Here is a 25287-nt window from a genome sequence, read left to right as displayed (position 1 = left end):
TTGAGTTGCTGTATAGTTTTTAATACATTATCATGTTTTTCTTAATTTCTAGAGCTCTGAACAAACACAATAACAAAAATTAAAAGCAGTATCTAAATCAAATTTTTTGAACTGGGAAGGGTATCAGGTTGTCAAGGAAAAGAACTAAACCACAGAGAAACAACATTTCATGAAAAGCCTCAAAGCTTCAAACAAGAAAAGACATTGTTCAGATAGATGCAATTTGTAGGGCAAAACCTTTCTGTGACCCTGGAAAATGCACTCAAGTATTATTCTTTGTGATTTAGTATGGCCTAAATAGCACAACCCATTCATTTTACCTGTGCCAAAATTCCTTCTGCAACACCAGTAATCACGAATGCCTCAGAAATGCAGAGGTATATGCAAGATCATTTCTGTTCTTTATTAATTTCGTCTTTATTACCAACCATAGACATGCCACCTTGGGCAATTTTTACTATTATATACCAGCATTATGGAAATTTAATTGCTCTACCAAATGCTCTTGCTCACACTCTTCTAAGAGGCATGGAAATACAAAAAACCCACGGTCCTTATCTCCAGTTTGAAAACACACTGAGCATTCTCGGGTTGCATTAACTATGAAGCGGTCACAGATGCTCAGCATTTTCCAGAATTTCATGTAAGAAACTCTCCCAGTATTTGCTGAGATACTGTTTGAGATTCAAAGCATAATGCCATTCACTAGTTAATACCAACAATCAAGGACTTATGGAAAGTAGTACATCAGAAAATCAAACGGGGATGACGAGAAAAACTTGTTTTATGTCTTATTTAAATACTAAGCAAGCAGAACATTATTCCTGGTTAGGGCTTTACTTCAGCAAAGCATTTACTTAAGTGCTTAAATGAGAAGCCCAAATGGAAAGGTATGTTCCATGTATGTACTAGGTCATAGATACAATGGAAGAAAAGAATAAAATATAAAAATATTTCTTTCATCTCATTAGGCAGTCAAATACAAGACCAAAATTGCAGTGTTGAGGACAAAAGACCTTATAAAAAATGGCCCCTGCTAAATTAGTAAGGGCACATACTGATACTATAGTTAGTATAAGTGTACCTAATGAATTCTAATGAAACCCTTTTTTTTTTAATTTAAGAAACATCGAGAGGAAGACATCACTGAATCATTATCTTTGTACTAAAATTCCTTAAGATGTCTTTGGATCTATATTACTACAGCATATTAATTTTTCCTTTTCCTAAAAAGTACATTGCAAGCTTTCTTCCAAACCTCCTCCTCCTCCCAAAGGAGTTTTGCTCTCAGGGAAACAAGAGGTGTGTGCATGTGGAGTAATGGTACTTGGAAAAAAAAATAAATTCTATCAATGAGGTAATTCCTTAAAAAAACCCAAAACAACCAAACAAAACCCCGTGATTGTTTTGCACAACCCCTAAGATACAAAACTTCAGTGTCACACCAAGCGTGGCTGTCTAAATCTGAAACTCTTAGATCAAAAAAGGTCAAATCAAGACTAAAGATGAACAGAGCTATCACTAAATCTTTCATTAGAAAGTCAGATTTAAGAATCGCTGAAGCAACAAGTATCACGTGCAAGCTTTTACCAATGGGATAAAACATATGTCATCGCCTTTGTGAAAATACTGCTAGATATAGGTACCATATTGCCTGCGTGTACCCAGATCTGGCATCTCTTACGTATGTCTGCTCCCTTTCTCGCCATGGGAGGTGCCCAGTCCCGTGAAGCAATGTCAGCACAGGGAAAATGCCGCTCCTTCACCACCCACTGAAGACTCCCAATGAAAACCCCACCCTTACTTAGTTCAATCAAATCAAATCAAATTGAGAAGAATAAAGGAGAAATAAGTAGTAAAGAGAGATCAGGTTTATTCAACAGAATATAAATACCCAGGAGGAAAAAAACAAACGAACAAAAAAATCCCACAATGCATAATAAACAGAACATAAACAGAACTAGATTAATCATTGCAAATCCCACAAATTCTAAACTAGGTTCTAAGTTTACAAGGTATACAGTTTAAGCAAGATAAAAACCTTACGTATTAGAGAGTTCTTTGTCTCAGCCAGCTGCTGCCAGCTTGTCTGTCTGTCTTTCAATTTCTCAGAAAGGTGTGTGTGAAAATCTAAATGAAATAAAACAAATACATTTTAGAGATGGTTCTTTCCCTCCTTTTCTTCCATTCCATTCACCTTTGGTGTAACACAGCCCATAGAATGTTTCACCTCCTCCCACCCAAAGCATCTCTGAATAATAAAAAATACATTGTTCATTATTATCTAGAGATTGAGAATTCTTTTATCTTGTTATCAATGACACATAAAAAGGCGTACTGAGTAGCAGTAGTACTGGTGAAATCTTGCTTTGCAGGAGGTATACATACCCACTGTCAGTATCACTAACCATGAAAAACGACAGAGTGCATAAAAATCTGGCAATAATACGAGCATTAGAATTTAACCTGAAGTCCAAGAGAGTTTCCGCACATGCTGTACAGTAGGTATTTAAGATCATACTGGCTTTATTTTCAATGTATTATCTATTACACCTATAGTCAAGTAGGTATCATTACCTCCTCCTGACAGATAATTTTTATTCTCTAAAAGCAGATTCTTAAAATACATTTGGAAAACAGACACTTTCAGCTATAATAAATCACTTCTTACATGTTTATTGCAGCAGCATGATGACTTTTACATCGACTATCAACATCACCAGGCTCATTCTGCTGCATCTCAACTAGGCATGAACCAGTGAAACTGCACTGTTGCAAGGATGCAAATTTTTTTTTTTTTTTGGGTCTCATAAAATCTCTCCAGCTTTAGGAAGACAGATTTTAATATATACAAAAGATAATCCTTTAGCTTTGAATAGCCCTTCTCTTTGACTAAAAAAAAAAAACCAGCTTTCCTTCGGTTGTACAACTAATTAAAATATACCTGGATTTTGAAAACATGAAGTAATTAGGGACTCCTCTTACATTTGAAAAGCACGAAATCAATTGAAAATTATTATTGAATTTCATAACAAGAGGAGAGTTTTCAGATGTAGTAAACAGGAAACATAAAACCTATTTTTATTTATTTACATGAATTTCCTTGCACAAACCAGTATGACAAGAAGCCTAATAACTGATGTACGGTCACTTCAATTCTTCTTCCTCACTGCCTTTAAGGCTTCACTGGGAAATTATTTTACTTGGTACATCTCAGGTTCAAACCCTCAGTAATTTTTATAAGACAATTTAATCTTGCACCCAAGACTCACCAGAATCAACACTGACAATGTGTTCTGTATACTGCAGTAAGTTATTATATGCAAAGAAAAAAAGGCAATGCATTGACACTTAAAGATATAAAAACAGCTGCCCAAACCAACAGAAAATAAACCGCTTTGCATGCTAAAGATGCAAGACAACAAATTAGCTATCTGTTAGGAGTGCAAATACGTTGGACTTAAAATGCCTGCAAAAGAAATAACGTGAAAGAATGACAGCTCCTGCGTTTTACATTGCTGGCTTTGGGGCTAAAAAGTAATTTTAAGGGACAAGTTCTACTTGTACAAACAACAAAAACCAGACACAGTTTACTAAACTTCTCCTTGCCACACATGAAATTCAAATTTGATGTGGTATGACTGTAAGTTATTTTCAGGTATTTTGGCTCATGTCCAATTAGTTCAGCTTCACTTTTGATAATAAAGACTTTTGATTTAAAAGCAAGGAAGGAAAAAAAGAGATTTTTCAGGAACGCTCCATTGAAAGATAATTCTAAGAACAATATGCAGGTGAAGCAAACACATGTCAAGTGAGGAACACAATGACTATCAATTCTAAAAATTTTGATTAATAAAAGAAGTCATTGCATGTTTCTTCATTTCGGTGTTACCAGCAATTTTGTCAAAAATATAATACTAGAAGTTGATGAGATTATTGTCATATTTTTCATATTTTAAAAATAAAAGTGAAATATAAGTAAACATACGCATACACAGGAATATAACCAAAAAGGAAGTCATGGAATTGTTTCACTGAGATTTTTTTTTGCTTTTTTATGTGAAAATGAGACCATATTGTTAAATACAGTGCAATTCTTCTGTGGTACTTACAATTAAATTATGCAATTTTAGTAGTTCGTGATTTTACAGTTTCTGTTATATCATACCCTATAACATGCAAATTTTTGAACTCTTCACTGACCATTTTTGTTTTAATAAAAAAGTTTTGCTTTCATTTCTCTTTCAAGAGGTAAAAACAGAATTAATCCATCCACAGCTTACGCACTGACATTTTATTACCCTTTAAGCCTGTGTATGTTACTCAATCTGCTATTTTCTCTTTTTATGTGTCTGTGGCCACCTTGGGATATTTGATCCTTACAATTACAAAGGGTACAGATGAGGACAACAAACTGTTCCCCCAAGGAAGCTCAGCCATCCCTCTTTTTGATGTGAAACATCTAAAACTAATGGCTAAAACATAAGTTTCCAAGCTCTGGTTCTCCAACAATTTAAAAAAAAAAGTTTGTTACCAATGCCCAAAGGAAAGAATAATTTAAATGTTGAGATGCTTTAAAAATAGTGTGATCTGAAGGGAAGTCTCCATGGGTATTACCTTCCTTTGACACTCACAGGGAGTTAAACCTAATTGCATTTAGGGTTATCTCTAGCAGCTACACTCAGAATCAAACATCCTCATGAGGACTATTGTTCTAACTAATCTACTTATTAGGCTTTTATTCAGATTTAGTACAGTCTTTTATAAAAAACATCTCAAAGGGATAGTAATGGATTTTGCAATTATCAGACAGGAAAGAATAGACTATGACCTACAATCTTTGGTCTTGCCAAAAATTGGGAAAAAAATCTTTTGTAAGTAAATCATCAGATCATTAAGTTAATTTTGGTCCCTATCAGACATCACACTTTATATCTGGAAAAAGTAAAAACTGTGAATTTACTACCCTTTCCTCTTATACATTCCTCTAAAACACAAACGCCACCTCAACGTCCACAGGTCCTACAGTAACTGATGGAGAGAAAGAAACCTGCTTTCCCTACATTACTTTCAAAGATGAACGCGTAGCAGTTTTTGGCGTGCTGTCTCAAGGCCCAGTTTAAGTTAAAAAATCGATGCTGATACAGCTAATTTTAAATAATAGTATAAATACTAACAACACTTTTTGAAAATTGAGAAAACAAATACTTCAATTTCTAAACCATTCTCCAGGGATGTATACTATGTTCAGACCAGCTGCTTGTCTTCTGCACAGGACTCAGCAAACTCATTTTCTTCTTTCCTCACAGCAGCCTCTTCAGGAACTGATACTCTGCTTCCAGCATTCTATTACTTTTTAACATCCATCTAATTTCCCTCACACCCCAACAGTCTCCCACGAGGCCTGGCACTCTGACAAGACCTACATGACATCTTGCTGTCCGAGAGAAAGGCTGACAAGGGAAGGTTGGAATTACTCTCCCCAGTTTCATTCCCTCCCTATAGCTACGCCATGTAACCAGCAACCAGGAGGCACCCCTGGACACCACGCTCGTTAGGATCCCACCGCAGAGCATCCTTGGGCCCACGGGACACGTCTTTCTCACAGCAAAGAGGCTGATCACCAAATACCATGTTGATCTTATTTTATGGTTCCTCTTTTGAGCTGGCCTAACAATGACTCCTAACTGTTACCTATCCAGAAACAGGTACCACTCCTATTTCTTCTTTCTCTTCATAATCCTTATGGCTCTCAGTCAACACTCATCTAGACAATAACTGTGGAACTTTAAATATGACCAGATCCTTAATATCCTCCTAAGCTCTGTTCTAAATTTTCCCTCTTCTATTTATCAAAATGGCATAACTCAATTTCTACCGGTAATAAACAATAAGATGATGGCTTATTTTTATAAACTAGCACTTCAGAAACATTAAATAGGGTCTGACAAATAAATACCCTTAACTTCTCAAGCCGCTTCCCCTCCCTCCCAACGTTCACACAAAAATCCAGTAGTGAACACTTGCTCCGTTTCTGTCACGCCTACACGGCCGAGGCTTGTCCCAATTGCCTTTGATTTCCTCTCTATTGAGCCTTTTCAAGGAACAGAAGTTGCTCCTCTGTTAGTACCTTAATACATTTTCATTGCTATTGGCTCAACGTTTATTACTGATCATTACGGTTTTTGAGGAATAGGACAAAAACTGTAACAACTGACAGAACCTTCTCTCAGTACTCGGCAGGTCAAAGCTCTCTGTTTTCTTCAAATAACCTTTTTTGGTTTTGTTTTTTGATCACATTCTCCACTAACATTTTGGATCAAGCATACCAGACAGCTGTACACAAATGTGGCACTCTTAACCTACATGCATACCATTTCTGAAGGCAAATAATGATTATGAAGAAATTAGAAAAAAATCAGTAATACAAAAATCATGCACTAAAGCATGGGAATATGAACTGTTCTGCAATGAAAAGGCCACACAATTTCTCTTTTCCTATATTGTCTCAACAGAACTACTATCTGATGTTTTACTCTATTATGTTCTATTGCACATTTTATATCCAATGTTGTTTGATCTTTTGTAAAAGTTGTTTAATTTTTCCCTCCTCTGAAGCACGTTCACCAAGCCAATTAAACTTAAAGCTTTACCTGCACAGCATACTAGCAGCTCTCAAGCAGAATTTTCCAGTACAAAACATCCACAACACATATTTTGTTTTTTGAAAGTATACACTTAAATGTTAACACACCTGCAAATATTCATGCAAGACTGACAAACACTACAAAGCAAAATGCTTTATTACTAGTTCAAGTACATTTAGAAGCCTATTATAGTTCAGTGAACTCAACAGCAAACCCACCATTTTCCCTCTCCTCTGTCTACCAAAGGTAAGGTTAAAAAATGGGAGTCAGAAGAATTTTTCATTCACATTGCTATTTATAATGTCCTAAATATTACCAAACATGACCAGCAACAGATCTACTGCACCAGGAGCCGGATTTTGCAAGCACATTGCCCATGTCTCTTATACAGAATCAACTAAGCAATTAGCTACATTAGAGACAACAGTACAGGACTTAAAATGGCAAATACCTTCACTTTGTATTTTCATTTCCTACGGACTAATAAAAGCATTAGGATGTGCTAGTACTGTAAGAATCACAGGGACACACACAAATCAGATCAGCACTTAGTAGACTGCATAGACCTGTCTGTCTCTTTGTGCAGAAGTCTGTCTACACTTATGAACTTAAAGTGAACTGAAACTAAATTTCAAGTGGATTTATTTAAGTCAAGTTAAATGGTTTCAACTTGTCTTATTTCCAAAAAGAATTAGATACAGGCCCTCTTCAGTTCATACGAATACGTCTAACTTAGGAGTTTCAAGCAATTTCACAATACCACTTTAAAAATCACGCCACAAAATCACCGGTAATCTGGACAAATCTTCTCAAATGCCCCTCAACAGTCAAGCCCTAATGTCTAAAATATCCATAATTGCCCCTTAAATCAACACAGTCATTGACTCACATCAGAAGAAAACTCTTAAGTGAAACTTCATATTTTTTTTTTTTTTTTCCTCACGCTGTTTCCTTCTGGTTATCTTTTGCTTTGCTTTTTAAAGAAAGGGTCAATTTAACAACTATTACTTCATGCTGTTAGGAATGGGTTAGTATCCCCATATGGGTCAAAGACTCACCTACAGATCAATATCCCCATAATTTATAAAACCATAAGCCACAACTTTCATGGGAATAATTTATTAAAATCTAAGAAAAGCTTCAGCCTCAAGTCTTTCTCCTCCTTTAATACCTCTTCCATACAAGTCTTTCTCTGAAATAACACTTTATTATTAGTTCAGCTTCTGTTCCAATGACCACATTTTTAGATCAAGAACTTATGCCTGGAAAGGCCAATATCTGAACTATTAGGCTAATGGCGAGAATTTAATTTACTGAAGTACAAACTAAACAGTTGCTGGTGAAAGTCTGTCTTGCTTTTTCAAATCTAGCTATTTGAAAAACAAACAAACAAAAAGATAAAAAAAATTAAAACCAGTATCCGTACGTAAATATGGTGACAAAATTCACGTTAACCAAGTTTTACAACAAAGTGGTCAGGTAGAAAGTTTAAATTTAGAGGGGACTATATGCATTGTACTACAACCAACACACACTTCAATTAAAGCACCTACTGCTGTTCTTTGTTGCTTTTGGCAGCACACAAAACTGTACAAATAAAGACTAGAGAGAGAAGGCTAAAAAGAATTTAAAGAATTCTAAAAAGAATTCCTTACAAATAATTTTGCTCCTTATTGTGGGATACATATTGATATCCTGTGCTTTTTCAGCTTGAAAGTGTAAAGAAAAAGTCAACCAAAATGCTACAGTAAAAATTATCTGCCATGTATTACTTTGCTGCTTCTTTTGTAAGGGAATAAACCAAAGTTAGCTGCTCTTGCTAAGACTGCACTTGTTTTGATTTATCAACTCATGTCAGCAGAACAGAGCACTGTGACAGCTGTGAAATAAACATTAAGGGCTCCTAAAACAATGGAAAGAAGGTTTTTTCCAGTACAAGCATGCAACTCTAATAGCGCTGAATTATTATAACCACATGTTGGGTGTTGTGTCTCCCTGCCCCTCCTCCAAAACAAACAAACAAGCAAATCACAAAAACATGATTTCTTCTGTTGGAAGAACACTGTAAAGCTAAGACATATGGACAAAAAAAGGCAAGAAGGACCAAAGTGCTACCATGTTAGTCCTACTGACATTTTTTTTCAATGACCTGAGTATTCCATAGGCCCTACAACATCCTGTATGCTTCTAACACTGTAGCTTATTGCTCATTTAAAATTAAGAAGGTCTCTAAAAATACAAAGAAAACCTAAAATAAATATATACAGTTCCTAGGGAGCTGGTGATTGAGATCAACATTCCAGCAATAATACTACCTTACAAAACAAAACAAGCTCTTAAAGTAGTAACTTCAGCATCTGACTTTCTCATTATACAGTTATGTTCTTCACTGTTAAGAGTTACTGGTTTTAAATTAAGGCAAGTTAATTAATTTATGAGCCTCAACCACCTTTAGACCTACTTTTACTTACTGATGTCTCTTCTCTTTCTACAGCAAGTTCTATTAGTGAAAAAAAATAAATCAAATTACAATTTTCAAGTAATTTAGTTGGTAAAATCTAATTTGTCATCTATGCCTGTAAACAATTTTGAAGAACTAAGAAGTGACACACAATTCACAGGAAGGCAGGTAGACAAACTTACTGTCTTACTGTGTTATTTGTTGGGGGAAAAAAAATTACAAAGGACAAGATTTCGATCTCAAATTTTACCAATTATCTCTTCAGCCTCTATAATGAGATCACCTGTAACTTTGAAACAAATTTATTCTTAGTACCCTTTGACAAAGAATGCAAGTACAACCTGTAGCAAGCCACATTAAAGATCTTTTATCACATCTCTAGCCTAAGGAAAAGTATAAAACTAGAGTAAACATACAAAGATAATCCTTCAGAATAGCCTCTGAAGCTCCAGGACTTTTTCTCAGACTTCCTAAAATTTTTATTCAACAGCCCTGGTTGGATTTGTCTTCCATCAATTAGAATCACAGAATCATTTAGGTTGGAAAAGACCCTTAAGATCATTGAGTTAAACCATAATTTCTCAGGTCAGTCTTTGAATCAGTCTAAATTGTTCACATTTACAGAGTTCAGGGACAAGAAGTCCAACACCTTCCCTGAATGTTATATGAAGAACTAGATTTTTGTTCATCTTGGATCTGCCATTTGCTGATTTGATGTTGTATAGTTCCCACACAGGGAAAAAGCAGTGAACAATCACTCCTTATTCACATTCTCCATGTCGCTCACCACCATGCAGGCTCCAGTCATGTCACCAGCCACTGCTTTGTTTTATTTTTTACACTAAAGGCTATTAAAGTCATTCTTCACAAGGAAACTATGCCATACTATGGGTAACCCATCTCAATGGCTCTTACCTTTTGCAGTTTTACTACATCATTCCTTAACAGAAGAATGAGAATTCAACATATTGTTCAAGGTATTGACATCCCACACCTTTATAGAATGGCACTGATGATATTTTCTGGTTTGTTCTTTATATAAACTTTCCACTGGTTCGTCTTGTTTGTTGTAAGAAGGGGGTTGTCTGCATTATTGTAATATCGCATGGACATCTTCACAGGATTGTCCAATGCTGTGCTAACATAAAACTTTCCTGGATAATAATAGACAATTCAGAGCCCATCATATTTCCTCATCAACTATCAATTTCACCTACTGTTTTCTCTCCCACCCACCCAGCATCATGAGATTCTTCAGGAAATTTTTCACTATCTTTGTCTTCACTACCCTGGGTAACTCTTGGCATGCAGAAAATGAGCACCTCGGTATGGTATGATTATCTCATCTGTTTCCTGATAGATAGAGTCTAGCCTTAAGGACTCTGCCCAGTTTCCACAAACCAAGCAGTTTATGGAAGAGCCAGAAGAATTGCCTGGACAAGACAGACATACATAAACATATTACAAGTTCATGTTGCGCACTGTTAGAGGGAAAGCATCAGACACGGTCACTCAAAAGGGATAACATTTGAGAAGAAATAAACATAGACAATGCTTTCTACATGTACCAGGAGGACATTAATGATGCAAAAAACACTGCAATATTCTAAGCTACAAGTAACTGAGTCACATGGCGAGTGACCTAGTTTCCTTTTCATTTTAAGTGTATTTTTAGTTATTCCCTGTTGATTTATGTTTTCATTAAAACCTCAGGGATATGTCCTTTTGAAGTCTGCTGGAGACTAAATGGACATACGATGCTTTGTAAAGAATACCTAGGCATTTTCTCCCAAAGAATACCTAGGCATTTTCTCTCTTAAAGTCATACTTCTAATAGGAGCTCAATTGAAGAGCAAATAAGCATCATTTGTTTACGTCTTTATCTTATCTTTTTGCAGGAATTTAAATGCAAATGTAAACCAGAATGAACAGGGACAAATGCATCAACTGGTAGCGCAGTCTAATGACTACAATCAACAAAGGAAAGGAGACTACTGTGCCCTCTGCTCACTGCCACAGCATTCTGCAGTTGGCAATACTAGCAGTGTTCCACATGCCTTATTTTTAAAACCGAATTTATACAGAAGTACTTTGAAAATCATCCCAGTATCTACACAGAAGAGGTGTCATTCATTTCCATAACCTTGTGGAATGTCATATAACATTTTATGTAGAGAACTAAGGAGATTATATTGATTTTAAATAGAAAATACAACCCACCTAAGAAAAAAGCCCTCCGAGTGCCTCCAATGATGCAGAAGATGCATTAGAAGGGTTTCACTTTTGGAGAATTCTGAGCTTAATTTGCAATAAGTGGAAACTTCTAATTGTTCTAAGCCAGAAATGTAAAGTCAGTGAAATGAAGTCCGCTGTTGTCAATTTTTTTTTTTTTTTTTTTTAGTATCAAAATGGACCATAAAACTTCACAATTTATGTAGGCTCCAAAAGTTCAGAGCAACCGAGCTGAGTTTTTTTGTTTTGCCCCTTCTCTACCACGGGATTAAGCTGCAACATTAGATTTTGTACAATAAACAAGCACAAAATATTGCATAATGACCTAGCTTCAAATGAAGGCTCAATTACGGTAATGATCTTGATAATTATATTAGGACAGTCTAGGTTTCCCTACAGCTCTCTATTTTTCAAATTTAAAGACAGTTATGTGCATGATGACAGCTCTGTGTGCTCATAAGACTGTTCTTACTTTATCCTGTCTACTTTCGCATGCTCCACAAAGTCAGTTTTAAGCTGCAGTTTTCAAGTATTTTGTCAATCACAGTTTATCAAATGCATTCTGCTAAGGCAGCTGTCAGGACAAGATTCAGCAATGACAAGCTGTCTTAGCTCCTGTTCATTCTATCCTTAAGTCACCAACTCTTATTTTTATCTCTGAGGAGGAGAAATACTCTGGCTAGAAAAGGCTCTACCTGTTCACTAAACAGGCAGTTGAGTCACTATGTTGGCAAGGTTCCTGATCAACAGGACTAGGAGTACCCATAAATTCTCCGCAGCCCATTTGTGCCCACTTTTTCCTTATCATAAGTGCTATTCTGAAAATACTACTGGCACTCTGCACATAGAAGTGACTGAGTAAAAAGACACAGTGCAGGTTGTCAATTTATCCTGAAATAGCCTCTAGTGGATAGATAAAAGCCATCTAAACCATAGCAGAAGACAGTGCTATTGCACAGAATCGCCAAATTCCCCACAAAACATTCCAGACGGAATTCTGGCCTCTGTTACACACACACGCAAAATGACAGCACACGTCACTGTGTGTGTATACAGCCAAAGATCAGCACATGCTGAAGTATTTTCTTATAAATCCTGGCAATTAAGAACTTTGCAGCATCTTACTCTGTATAAATGCTGTACGTGATATTTTATAAAGGCTAAAACTGGGATTATGCCAAACTTGCCTTTTAGCATTAATTGTGTTATTGACTATATTACCTAAAAGAATGTTCATTTATAATGACAAATCATGACTGGGAAAAAAGTATAAATCTGACTCCCCTGCCTCGGTTGTTATCATGGAAATGCCAAAAACATAAGACAGTACACAGACAGCTTATCTCCAAATATTTTTAGTTGATCAAAATGAGTGCCATTTGATCCTACACACGGTCTGTTGTAGGATGAAGGAGGGAGTTTGAAAAGTAGATCCAGTGTTAATCTAAATCAAATCCTTCTGCTTTAAAGGGAACAGAATGAAGAAAGTTTCAGTCTTCATTAAAGAGGAAGCAAGAAAAAAGCAAATTAGTGACTTGAATTTTAGAAGTTCTGAATATTTTCTGCACCAGTTAAGGTTAACAGAAAATAGTATTTCAAACAGCCTGGCATTTCAAATTAGACCTTATATGAATTTATGACAAAATTTTCAATTGTTGTCCATCCCTTAAGTGTCCATTTATGCCCTATAAAAAGAAACAAAGCAATAAATGGGCCAAAGTAGTCTCAAAACTAAGAGAAAAATCATTAGGATATGAACAGGAGACATCAAGCTACCTCAGAATAATGTTTCATTGCCAATCCTAGCATGAGGGAAGGTTTGAAACAGAGCCAGAGGCGAGAGTAAAGGTGCAGGAAGAAGTCAGAGATAGGATCACAGCATGCAAACATGTCAATAAGCAGCTTGGGAATAGCTGGCCTGACATTGTTTCATAGCACTGTAGATTGTATTTGGGACAGACCAAACTGAAATCAGAAGGACACAAAGGACTGTTGCATCTTAGCAACACTCCCCAACTCCTCCTTAGGGCAGCTATTTTTGTATTATGATTCTTAAGGTCCCAGATAAAGGAAACCATAAAGAAAATGAGAGAATTTAAGCTTCATCAATACCCTATATCCTCAACCAGTTTGGAAAATAATATTGCAACAGGTGAGCAGGGGCTTTTTGCTATTTTAAAAGGAATCTCTTCCACCTATTAAATGGTGCACTTCACTGTATCACATAACTGCATTAAGAATTTGATACCTGTGAACATAATGCAGATGGTGTTCAGAGTTCATAATGCAGCACATTATGCCCAGAACTGTGAAAGTCTGAGGGCAAAATGATGGTGGCTGACCTAACTGAAAGACTAAAATGATCACTACAATCAAACAGGACCAACCCTTGCCAGTACACCTGATCGACTCACAGAAACCGTTAATATCACAGTTATACTGACTAGCAGGATGTGTAGAACATGAAGGACATCGAAATAAAAGCAACAAAAACAAAAAAATCAAGTACCTGTAAATGATAAGTTTTCTGGTTTTCAGCTTTACAAAGAAGAGCCAGATGTTTCTAAGTAGTTTTCTCTCTTTTATTAGCTTAGCAGTAACATCCTTTTGCATGTACACAAAAGTGTTTTTCCACTAGAATAAGCTGCTAAATGTCTGCTAAAGGCAGAAGAACATATATATTCATGTACTGGTTATTTCATGGAGCTCTCTTCCTCTGTCATTGTGGGTACTATCTACTCTAAATGAGTAGATATAGAACATGGTTCTCGTTCATTAGTTTTTGCAGAAACTCAACAATGCCTTTTATCATCTCTAACATATTATAGATAAAATCTTAAGTTCATTTTTTGATATTGTTTTCTTTTTTACGGATTCACAAGTCTATTTTCAACGTCTTGTTTTCAATACTAAGCCAAAGTTACCTCTTTCTTCTTTTCATTGTTCTAACAGTCTTTGTTTGAAATACCTATTTAGAAAATACGATTGCCAATGTGGTCCAAATTCATTATCTTATCAGTTTCCATATCACAGTAATCTATAGGAAGAGGCAAGGTTGGTAAGATATCAGGAGGAGACACACAATTAGACTTTATTAACCCAGAAGAAAATCTATTCCCAGGTAGCTACTGGTAAGGGGCAAGGCTGGAAAGATTACAAACAGACCTAAAATAGATTAAATAAATATGCAGTTACTATTTCTGATAACAATACTTCAAAAGTTAACAATGATGTTGGAGAAACAGCTCTGCTGGATTTTCTTCCTGTAGCTCAAGCAGCACAAAAATATAACTACAGTCAAATAGCTTTGTGAGAGCACAGAAAAAAAAAAATCCATCTCTGTGCCTCAAATTCCTATTTTTAGGACACCTATATCAGCTCTAGCTTGGGTGACAGAGGAAATAGTTAAGAAGGAAAAAAAAAAAAAAAAAAGTGGCCAGAACACTACTCCAATTCTGCAATCTGCTGCAACGGCTTTGGGGGATCAAGGGGAGTTGGATGTAAAAAAAAAAAAGCTAAGCTGAATAAGCCATAAGAGGTCTTTTGGCAGGGTTTTTTTGCATTTTCGGTGTTTGGGGGTTTTTTTGTCTCTGATGTTTAGCATCCGGAATAGCTCATCCAAACAGAGAAGCTATTTCTATAAAACTAAACATTCTTATGAGTGTATTTAAGACTCAAACCATTTCCCTAGAGTAAGCGCAGTTATTTTTATAAGTGAGAAACTAAGGGCACAAAACATTACTCTGGCTTGACACCTCTGTTCATCCCCACAACAAAAGGACAGCTAAATCTGTTTAAAATTAGTGGTAGAATGGGTGGTCCTGAGTTAGCTAGTCTGCCTAGAAGGATAAGGAAGAATAAATCCAATTCGATCTTGAAGTACAAAAGGTAGGGTATGGAGAAAGTAATAAGGTCCAGTATTCCACAGAAAGAACTTTTGCCTCTCCAGCAGCTTGGGTAGGCACTGAACAAAGTCCAGGTATTTAAAGCTAACACAGAAACAACGCTATGCCAATAGGAACAAAAAATTTAACTGTCAAAAAGCCTTCCCAGTGATGGAGTGACTCTGCCTCTTTCAAGTAAACTTGGCTAGTCACCTAAAATGAAAAGATTTTCCCTTTTACAACTCATGACTCAGTGAGACCTTGGTATAAATGTGAGACTCATTAAAGTAACCATTATAAGTTCTGTATCTAATTCAGTATTGCATGTCCTAGAGTTGCCATTCTGGATACCTACAATAGAGTGAAAGAGCAAGAGAAGCATTTAGTGATACCTCCTAGCTACAGTTCTTCCCCCTCTCAAGAATCTTTCATTATAGCATATATAATATTCCACAAAAGAAAACCGGGATTTGCATCTTTGCTCTATTACATTACAAATGGAATAAATGGTCTGAGATAAGCAAGATAAAATTAAGTTAAAACGAATTCTAGATTGGAGAGTGGGGCGGAAGAGATCTAATGTGCAGCTATGTAATGGAAAGTAATTAGTCTGATGTGTACTGCAGGAACGGATGAAAGTGTAAAGGTAAAGCCACAAATCGAATACGACATAACATTGCACGGGAGGTACTGTTGGATATATTAGCAAAAGTTTGTAGCTAACACACCAAAAGTAAAAAGGCTTCAGCTTAAGAATGTATATAAAATTTGAAGTTTAATGATGTAGATAGTTTAGAAGATAAGGTAGAAAATAACACTAAGCAGCTTAGAAAGCGACTTGCAAAAGAGTTGCTTAATCTGGAGAAGCCAACTGTAGGTTAGAAAAAATTATGTTGTATTACTGATCACTCAACATTAACAGGAGAAATAAGGACTTAAATTTTAGCAAGACAGATTGATATCGAATGCTTCAAAATATCTTCTAACCATGAGGTTGTTAACAAGTGAAACAGATTACCAGGAGATCTCTACAGCCCGTGTCACTGAATGCTTCCAAGAATAGGTCAGGGAAATATCCAAGGGATAGCACCCTTGGATGGAGGATGATCAGTCTAAAGTAAGTTTTAAAAAATACAAATACATACATGGATGATCTTAAGTATAAATAGAAACTTAAGTCCCCAGTTTTTCTACTTATTGAGCATGTTCTTGCTCAGTATAACGACCCTTGAAACTGTGTAATCACCTGACTTTCGTTTGTCCACTACACAAGGAATTTAAGCACTTTACTCAAGGTTGCAAATCCTACTCCAGAAGCAAGGAATATTACAAACAGCACTCAGCACAGCATGTGTATACAAGTCCTTTTGTGGATGAGCCAGCGTGTCCCATCCAACTTTGTTTCTAGGACTGAATGCAAAAAACCAGGGTTTTGCCTCTTTGCTTTAAAATGCAAAAGTTTAATTCCTTAGCCATCACAGTGACTGACAGAAGGTCAGTAAATCCTTCAAAGACAGATCCCGTCCCTTGCTCTTTCTCACTCTCTATATACGCCAGATTTAGATGTTCATACAAAAACTGTACCTCATGTTCACAGCTAGTTTTCCTGGTGAAAAACTGCTAAAAAAGAAACTACATAGGTAGTTTCTGCCTGTTCACTGCACACGCCATGCTGACATATAAAGGAGCGATAAACTCAAAAGCCTGCAGGACAAGATGGAGTGAGAGTCAGCATACCTGAAAAGACAGCTAAGCAGGTGAGAAAACAAACATGCGACATAATTGGTGACAATTCTGTTAAATCTAGGAAAGAAACAACTCCAAAGCTCCAAGGACCAAGAATCAGACGACCGTCCTGAAGAAATACGTTCAGACTGTAATAGATGTAGTTGCACATTTTATTCCTCGAAAAGAAATAAACTTAACAGCTCACACATCCTTTCCAATAAAGGATTAGATATCATCCAAACACTAAGAGCCTATTTAGAATGAGGCAGGGGAGGGGCTGGCTCCATGTAATGCCCATACTTCCTCTGCCGTGACACTCCTGCATGGCACACTCAACCTTCTTTTTCTCTTGGGCACAAAGACCGAACACAACACTATTTCTCAGTGGATCCAAAGAGTGCATTAGGATGGAAAGCATACTTTCTAGTTCACCAGCTAATGTAAAAATATGCCAAGAGATAAATTTAAGAACATAATAAAAAGAACTTCCATGTGCCAGTAATTTTTTTTAGATTTTCTTTTTAGTACTAGCCATCAGACCAATGCACATCAGTCTGAAAAAAGGAGGACTTGCTTTAAAAAATAATTTTTCTCTTTCAATGTATGTAATATCTCCCAAATAAGAGAAGATGACACAATATCTCCCCTCAGAAGCAGGCATACTAAAATACATTTTCTAGATATGGTGCACTACAATGAACAAGGGATTAATGTGAACAGTGTGACAGAAGTTTTTATATAATCGTCAAGAAAACAGAATGAAGAGATGCAGTAACAGGACTCTTCCAAAGAGGGGTGTTACTCAAGCACTGCCAGCAAGCTGACCACTGATTCCCATTTACTTTTGCAGGAAAGAGAAAGGCAACAGAAATGTATTCCACACTTCCTAGAAGGCTATACAGAGATACAGGAATGTAGGCAGGAGAAGACAATTGAAGTGAGTGAATGGGTCGCTAGAAACCCGTTTTCTCAACAGCAGACAGGCTGTGGCTCAGCCCAGTGGTAAACCCCCAGTTGCCATTTCTTTTACCACACTACCTCTGATGTGGCTAGCTAGGGACCGAGAGCTTGTTAAACCGGGATGTTAAGTATTTCACCAATCACCCGTGGCCCAGGAGCTGCACGAGTTGGGCTATTGTGTGGTACACTAAAGGTATTCAGTCATCAAAGAGTAAAAGCATATATCAGAAAACAGGATTTAAACCCCAAACCTTTACTGTCTGCAATGATGTTTATCATTCATAAAGCCTATACAGCTGCTGACCATGTTCCAACACACAGAAACTTATAGTTGTAAAACCAGCACTCTTCTGAAGTGGGGAGTGAACAGAGTTTGGTAATCATGACAAAGCAGAACCTCGGCTTTACAGAGGAAGTGGTAAATGCACTCATTCACCTCTGGACATAAGAATTTTGCATAGTAGCATAGCATGACTCAATTCGTACATTCACTGATGAAGCAACAAATGGCACTCAGACATTTTAACTAGTCCTTCACGACTGAAAGGCCTTCTTTGTCTTAGCTTTTTTAGAATTACTCGGTCTTATTATTTCTTGACAAGCATTTGCAACTACTTAATTTTCCACATCTCAAATCCTATTTTTCAGTAACGATAGACCCTAGCTAATCATCTGGAACATAGAGACCATTAGGAAAATCACACCTATAATAACAGTACTTCACAAAAGGTACAACTACAAGGTGGAACATATTACTTCTGAAAGGTTCCAGTAAGCAGTGTCACAGCTGAAGTAGCCTTTTCAAAAAACAAATATGTCAAAGTTTATCATTATGACCTTTTCTTTTACAAGCTGACAATGACAAAACCCTTTTAAGCTGTTAATTACTGGTCAACATTTCCAGCATACATTAAAAAAAATTATGGGTAGGATCTCCTTTACCTACCTTAGACGCTTAGATCATGCTCACATTCTTGACAGTGAAGCCAAACCTCCTGTTCTCTACAGTCAGTGGAGAGAAATAAGCACTCCAGAGACATGTTCAGAGGGAGATCTTGTCTACCTAACTTAAATGAATGAACTCAAGATAGAATGGTCTTCCCGTGGCAAGTATCCAAATGCATCTACCACTCTCTGCTGACTCTGTAACAAAATCAAGTGCTTTAGTTGCAAAATTGCTTCATTAAGCACAAGCTAGGCACAGAATTAAGCAGACTAAACCTGTGCTTTGGACACTTCGTTCTTTTAATCCCCAGAACAGAGTGTAAAAACAACCTTACTATAAAAAATGTTCTTGCATGACTGGGTAATATAAACTGATACACCAGTCAAGGAAAAATGCTAAATTTAAATGTCACTAAGCATGAACAACCCTTGGCTGCATTAAAGTATGAGTTGTTCAGTTCAGGCAATGACACACTACAAAGAGAACTCAAGGCCTGTCATCTCCACTATGTCAGAAAATTCTAGAGAGTCTCTTCCATTACTTTTCACCAAATTCCTGTTGCTTTGTCCCTGGATCCTGAATGTCCAAGGAAATCCTCTCATTGCACAAGTATTGAGATTCCGTATCACCGGTTTGAGGTAAGAAGCATATAAAGGGCCACAAAATTTTAAATTCATACCCAAATATCATACCTAATGACTCTTTAAATGGAGAAGCAGAACGTTCTTGATATTGACTTTTAAGTAATTGTGACAACTTATACACAGGATTTGCCATATGTCCCATCACAGAGAGAATATACGGAGAGAACACTTATTCCAATTCCAGTAGATAAATAAGAGCAGCTAACAGTAACCAACAGAACATCCATGTTCTAGAATATTTATGTGTACATAGACTGAATGCAGTATTACATACTATATAGTAATATATACCATAGTATTTTATATATAATACATATATAGTATGACATATATGCTATATACACACCATATTAATATAGTATATATACTCTCTCTATTTTTTACTATTATATATAATACTATATATAATATTATATATAATATACTATATTATATAATATAGCATTATATACTATATCATATTAGTTCTATTTAGACTGCCCAATTTTATCTCAAGGCGTGCACAGGAAGTTTTTTATTATAATTTTTTGAGGACTTAAGTTGTGGATTTTCGCAGAATATCTATGATGTTCCATGAGTCTAGACCTAAAAATATGAGATTAATGGATCTAAGTGGGAAATTTAGGACGGTAACTACATTACATATAGCAAATACAATATGTAAATATTGCCGCGGTCTCCCTTGCATGAAATCAAGGTACAAAGGAAGATTATATCAACAGAACTATGAGATACTGAAGTAATTTACCTTAAAATATTAGAAGTAGTAAATTTTCTGCTCATTTCCAGCTTTCTAAGACTCATCTTAATACTAAATATGGTAATGTATCTGTACTAGTTAATGCATTTTTATACTACAATGTTCTTCACAGGACCTTGTTGTTAATAAACATTATGTATACTATGTTTATTCGATTTTAAATTTTAATTATCTAGGCTTTCAGAAAAAGAAAGAAAGTGTTCTCAGTGAATGTCACAGTTTAAAAATGATGCAAGTGAGGAATGATAAAGTAGAATTGTTATAAACTCTCCTTGTTTTCTTTTTGTTTGGTTCATCTAAGACAGCTAGATATATAAAACCCAGGGTGATTAAAAAGAATATTTAGGACTGGTTATTCAGATGTACCTGCGAGAGCTGCATAATCAAGATGGATAACATCTGTCCTACAACAGAAGCATTTCTCCTTTTTACAATCACCTTTATAATTTAACTAGCCTGAAGATTCTGTTGAACTGCAAGAATTAAAGATAAAGATGCTTTTAATGTTACTGTGCATTAGTTTATTTCTGGTTCTACTTTTCATCACCCAACAATTATATCTACTACCCTCCCTGCCCCCCCACCCAAACTCTTACTTGTGCTAACTGCATACACAAAGCAAAAGAGAGCAAGCTGTATCCATAGCCATGGCAGCATACCTTTCACTGACAGTGACATACCTTACTATTTGCAGACTAAATAGTTTTTCTACATTAGGATTATTCATCTCTCGCATCTCCAAATGCTACTTTAGAATTGGGCTCTAAAACAAAATAAATTAATCTGTTATATCGTTCAACTTAGTAAGCATTTGTTATGTCCCATTTTTCCTCGGTAATTCTCCTGTATAGGCCCAAACCCGTACGTAACCCATCATTTATACTTTTTCCCCCTCTATGTTTTTTGCATCAGACATCACCTTCTTCAATTAAATGTAGTTATGGACTCTGATGACAGTTTCTTCAGGTCACGCCAGTGGGAAATGACAAGTTATCAGTTCCCCAGCTATACTACAAGTCTGTAAGAATTTCAATTCTCCAGTAAGTTAATACTTAATTTATCTTGCTTTGCTTATTTTACAACCAGAGGGTTTTTTCCCCCCTCACTGTTGAGAGCACCTTCTTTAACGATATCAATACTATCTAACAATCTATGTGATGTTCACTCTTCCATAGATCTAATACTTAATCGCTTTAGCATGTCCCTGACCTTACTATTTTGGGGAACAGAAATACAGCAAGAAAGGACAAACTGAGATGATCAGGTAAATGAGTTTCCCAAATCATTAACATCATGAAGAGCAAGGATTCAGTGCGTTACTTCAGCTTCATAGGATATAATTACATGTTTTGATTAGCAGATATATTTTCCCAGCCTCAGGTGTCAACAAGGGTTCAAGTGTATAACATGTATAAATGGGTGCTAATTTTACTAGTCATGAAAATGTGTTTCGCTAATTACATTTATATCCTCTTAGCCAATTTTCATTCGATATTGCTTCTCTGTAGTACATCTTCCTGTTTATTTCCTTACAATGACATTTGAGCTCTTCCAAATGACACTGTGATTCTAAAATTCAGTAGGCATGACAAGTTACTTCCCCACTGAACATCTGTCGTAGTCATGAAGAAGTAAAAAGATTTATAGAAATCTACACAATTTTGTGGTCATTTCTATACCTCTGTGAATTGTATCCCTTTGAGGATGTTGTCATCTGGGATTAAAATCTTATGGCACGAGTGGTGGTCATCCTTCACCTGGGTGATTTTGCTAGGAGTGTAAGAATTTCTGATTGTTGACACCAAAAAAATAAGGGAGCAAGCCTGTTTTAAGGGAGTGACGCCCTTTTCCCTGCCCTGCAGTTTCCTGACAAAGTCCCTCATGTTTTGCTAACAGAAATGAGATCAGGATTGACAACTGAAAGAATCTCTTTTCAGACAACTAGCCATAGAATGGTTTGGGTTGGAAGGGACCTTTAAAGACTTCCATACCCTAATCAAAACCATTATGGAAAATATTTAATGCTTTGGACAGGAACGCGGGATAAAACTGTTAACCACAAGCTGCTGGAAATTGGAATGCCTCAGTAAGAGCATGCTTCTACAACCCAGACTGCAAAACAAGAGAATGACCCAAAAGGTTTCTAAGAGCAATACTGTCGTCTATGCATCATGGTCTGAGTATTCTTCCAAGAGCAATTTGGTGCATGAATGGCATATAGACCAGATTGCACGCTCTTCCTTGCGCCATCAGCGTTATTCAACGTTATGTAGGAAATGGAGTGGTATGAAATAAGTCCACTAACTCTTTTGCTGCTTATGCCTCTCAGTACACTGAAAAATTCATCAAGATGCTGAGTTGCTGCTACTTACGGGCACATACAGCAGCACAAGGAAAGTAAGCACCATTACAACCAAAATCTTACTCTCTAGGCATCTTTGTTGTATATTTAAACATGAGGCAATTCCTTACAAAGAAAAGTTATGAAACTTCACTTTTTAGCATGAGATTAACATTCTCAAACTAGTGCTAAGATCTTTTACCTACCTTGTGTAACTATGGTTAATATGAAGCCACAATTCACTAAAGAACACTAGCCAATTTTAGCAAACAGTTGAAGACCTCAACAGTTCAAGTCCTTCAGCCTACCGTGTGGCCGTATGCAGTGTTGTTGGTATAGCTGAGGCAAAACTTTAGAGCATGTAAGACAGACAAATAGGCCAAAAAAAATTCCACAGTATGGCTTAAAGAGTTGCATGAATGCACGTGACAAAATATTAGTTTACTCAGAGTTTGCTTTTGCCTCTGACACTTCAAGACCCTTGCTAATTACCATAAATATCACCAACTCCAAAAAAAAATTAAGGGAAAAATCACATGGAAATTACTAACATATTCAGACTGTGTTAAGTTATTGCAGAAGCGTGCTAGCAGAGGGACTGGATTTATAAGCTTGCACATGGATTGATATAATTACTAATAACTGACAGACTTTAAAAACCATATTAAGAACTTAATTCAAAAACTTTCATAGTGAACAGTTTTTTAAAAAGAGCCTAACCATGCTGCCAAAAACGAGTATAGGTGATTTACATTTCCCTTGTAAATGTTCTGAAAGATTATTTACAGAATAAATACTATTCTGATAAGACCTGATGACAATTTATGCTTACTCAGTACGTAACAAAAATACTGTCTTAAATCCTAACTGGCACTCAACAAGTATGCACTGTTGAGAATATTTTTAAAGAATACAGTGATGATGCCCTTTACAAAAAAGGTAAAGAAAGATTAAAACTTTCTACTTGTAATAAGTACAGTACAAAAACTGAGCCATGCAACACCTCACTGAAGCTGCATGCAAAGCTTTTTATAAAATGTAGGCTTTAAAAAACAGTAAGTAGGTATCTGTAAAATATGACCTTAAAACTACTATCATATAGCTGGCACAACAGACCAAGTGTGGTTTGGTTTTTTTTTGTTGTTTTTGTTTTTTTTACTTCTGCTCCTTTGCATGAGTTATGTGTCTTCAGAATCATCTACTTGGATGGAAAAACATAATGAAGTAATCAGATTTATGACAAGAGGCTTCTTTTGCTTTACTCTAAAGGCTGCAGATAGCTTTGCCCTTGTTTTAATATTTTAAATTTGAAGAATGGGAGCAATAAAGACATAAATTCAAAGCTATTGAATGCATGTTCATTTTAATGGAATCATCAGTACTATTTTGTTACCAATGGACAAAACCTCTTTCGTATGGCCTTGCTAAAGGTTTTAAGCATAAGCAGCCTCATTTCAGAGAGTGAGACTACACACACACAAAGAGAAGTACAAGTTTAAGGGTTTTAATCACAAGAGGATTAAATGAGCATGTTCCGCACTTGGCTAAAAAAATTTAAAAATACAGTTTTCTGGGTTTTATTTCTTTCCATTAAAGTTATGCTTACTATATATGATAGTTTTAGTAAGTACAAACAAAAGCGTTGTGGCTAGCACAGTATTTCATGTATGTGAAGAATGTTTAAAATTAAATTTTCAGGGGTTATATTGTATATATATCAAATCAAGTCAGCTGCCATAACGGAACAATTGATACATTCATGCGGTGTGTTATGAACTTTAATTATTGAACCCCTTTTCAATCTTGACAACTTACATATTAATTTGTTCTGGGTTTCTTTGGGGTTTTTAATGCTATTTCTGTAATAACAGAGGAAGGTTATACACTATACTTTTATTCCTGATCATTAGAAATGTAAAGCACAATATGAGACAGAAATTGTAAGGGGGGAAGAAGCAAAGTTGTACTAAAACTGGATGAACTATTAAACACCGATTTTGCTCTTATCTTCAAAAAGGCAATGCATTACAATTAAAAGTTTATTAAAAAAAAAAAATCAATGAGTTAAAGAATATTTCGGTATCACACACATATTCACGTCAAGAGTAACACAAGTTGAGCCTACAGCTTTCAATGAAATACTTGAGAAAAAAAATCCCGAAATCTCTAACCAATTAGTGATCATCTCAGATCACTCAGAGAGGATGAAGGGTCCCAGAGGAACAGAAAGCAATATCTGCCTTTACAAAGTGAGGGTTAGGGGAGAAAAAGGAAATTAATAGACCTGTCGGCTTAACTCTGATATCAAATGACATGGAACCAATTGCTAAACATGAATTTTGTGAAGATAAGAAATGAAGATAAGAAACAGTCAACACAGATTTGTTACCAGTGAATTAAGAACCAATTTAAATTTATTTCTTTAGCTAAAAGGGATGTGGTACTCTTGGAAAGGATTTCAACATAGTGTGCCAGATGATGTGTTTTATAGCAATGTAATCTTCACCATAAAAAGACAACGAAAAGATGCCTGGCCCAAGGCAGGACTAACAAGTCATTCCTGAAAGATACTATAAAGTGTTTGTATCCCTAAGGATTACAAACTTTAGAGCTGGTTATCCTAAGAGACTATGGTATCTAAACTAGATTCTATATTTTTTTAAAAAAACTGACAATAAGTCTTT

The 25287-nt window shown here is 36.0% G+C and overlaps 1 protein-coding gene across 14 annotated transcripts in view; it reads right to left on the bottom strand.

Annotated features, from left to right (window-relative positions):
• TENM2 (teneurin transmembrane protein 2) overlaps positions 1-25287 on the bottom strand; it is a 683800-nt gene that overhangs the window by 313259 nt on the left and 345254 nt on the right. For 10 of the 14 annotated variants that reach the window (XM_054842022.1, XM_054842024.1, XM_054842023.1 and 7 more), the window contains one exon: positions 2047-2130. The exons of the other annotated variants lie outside the window; for them this stretch is intronic. In XM_054842022.1, the coding sequence (XP_054697997.1) occupies positions 2047-2130 (84 nt within the window). The remainder of the gene's footprint in view (positions 1-2046; positions 2131-25287) is intronic. 14 annotated transcript variants of the gene reach the window in all.

This window comes from Grus americana, chromosome 14 (genome assembly GCF_028858705.1).
Source record: "Grus americana isolate bGruAme1 chromosome 14, bGruAme1.mat, whole genome shotgun sequence".
In the NCBI taxonomy this organism is placed as follows: domain Eukaryota; kingdom Metazoa; phylum Chordata; class Aves; order Gruiformes; family Gruidae; genus Grus; species Grus americana.
This window is presented reverse-complemented; position numbering and strand designations above follow the sequence as displayed.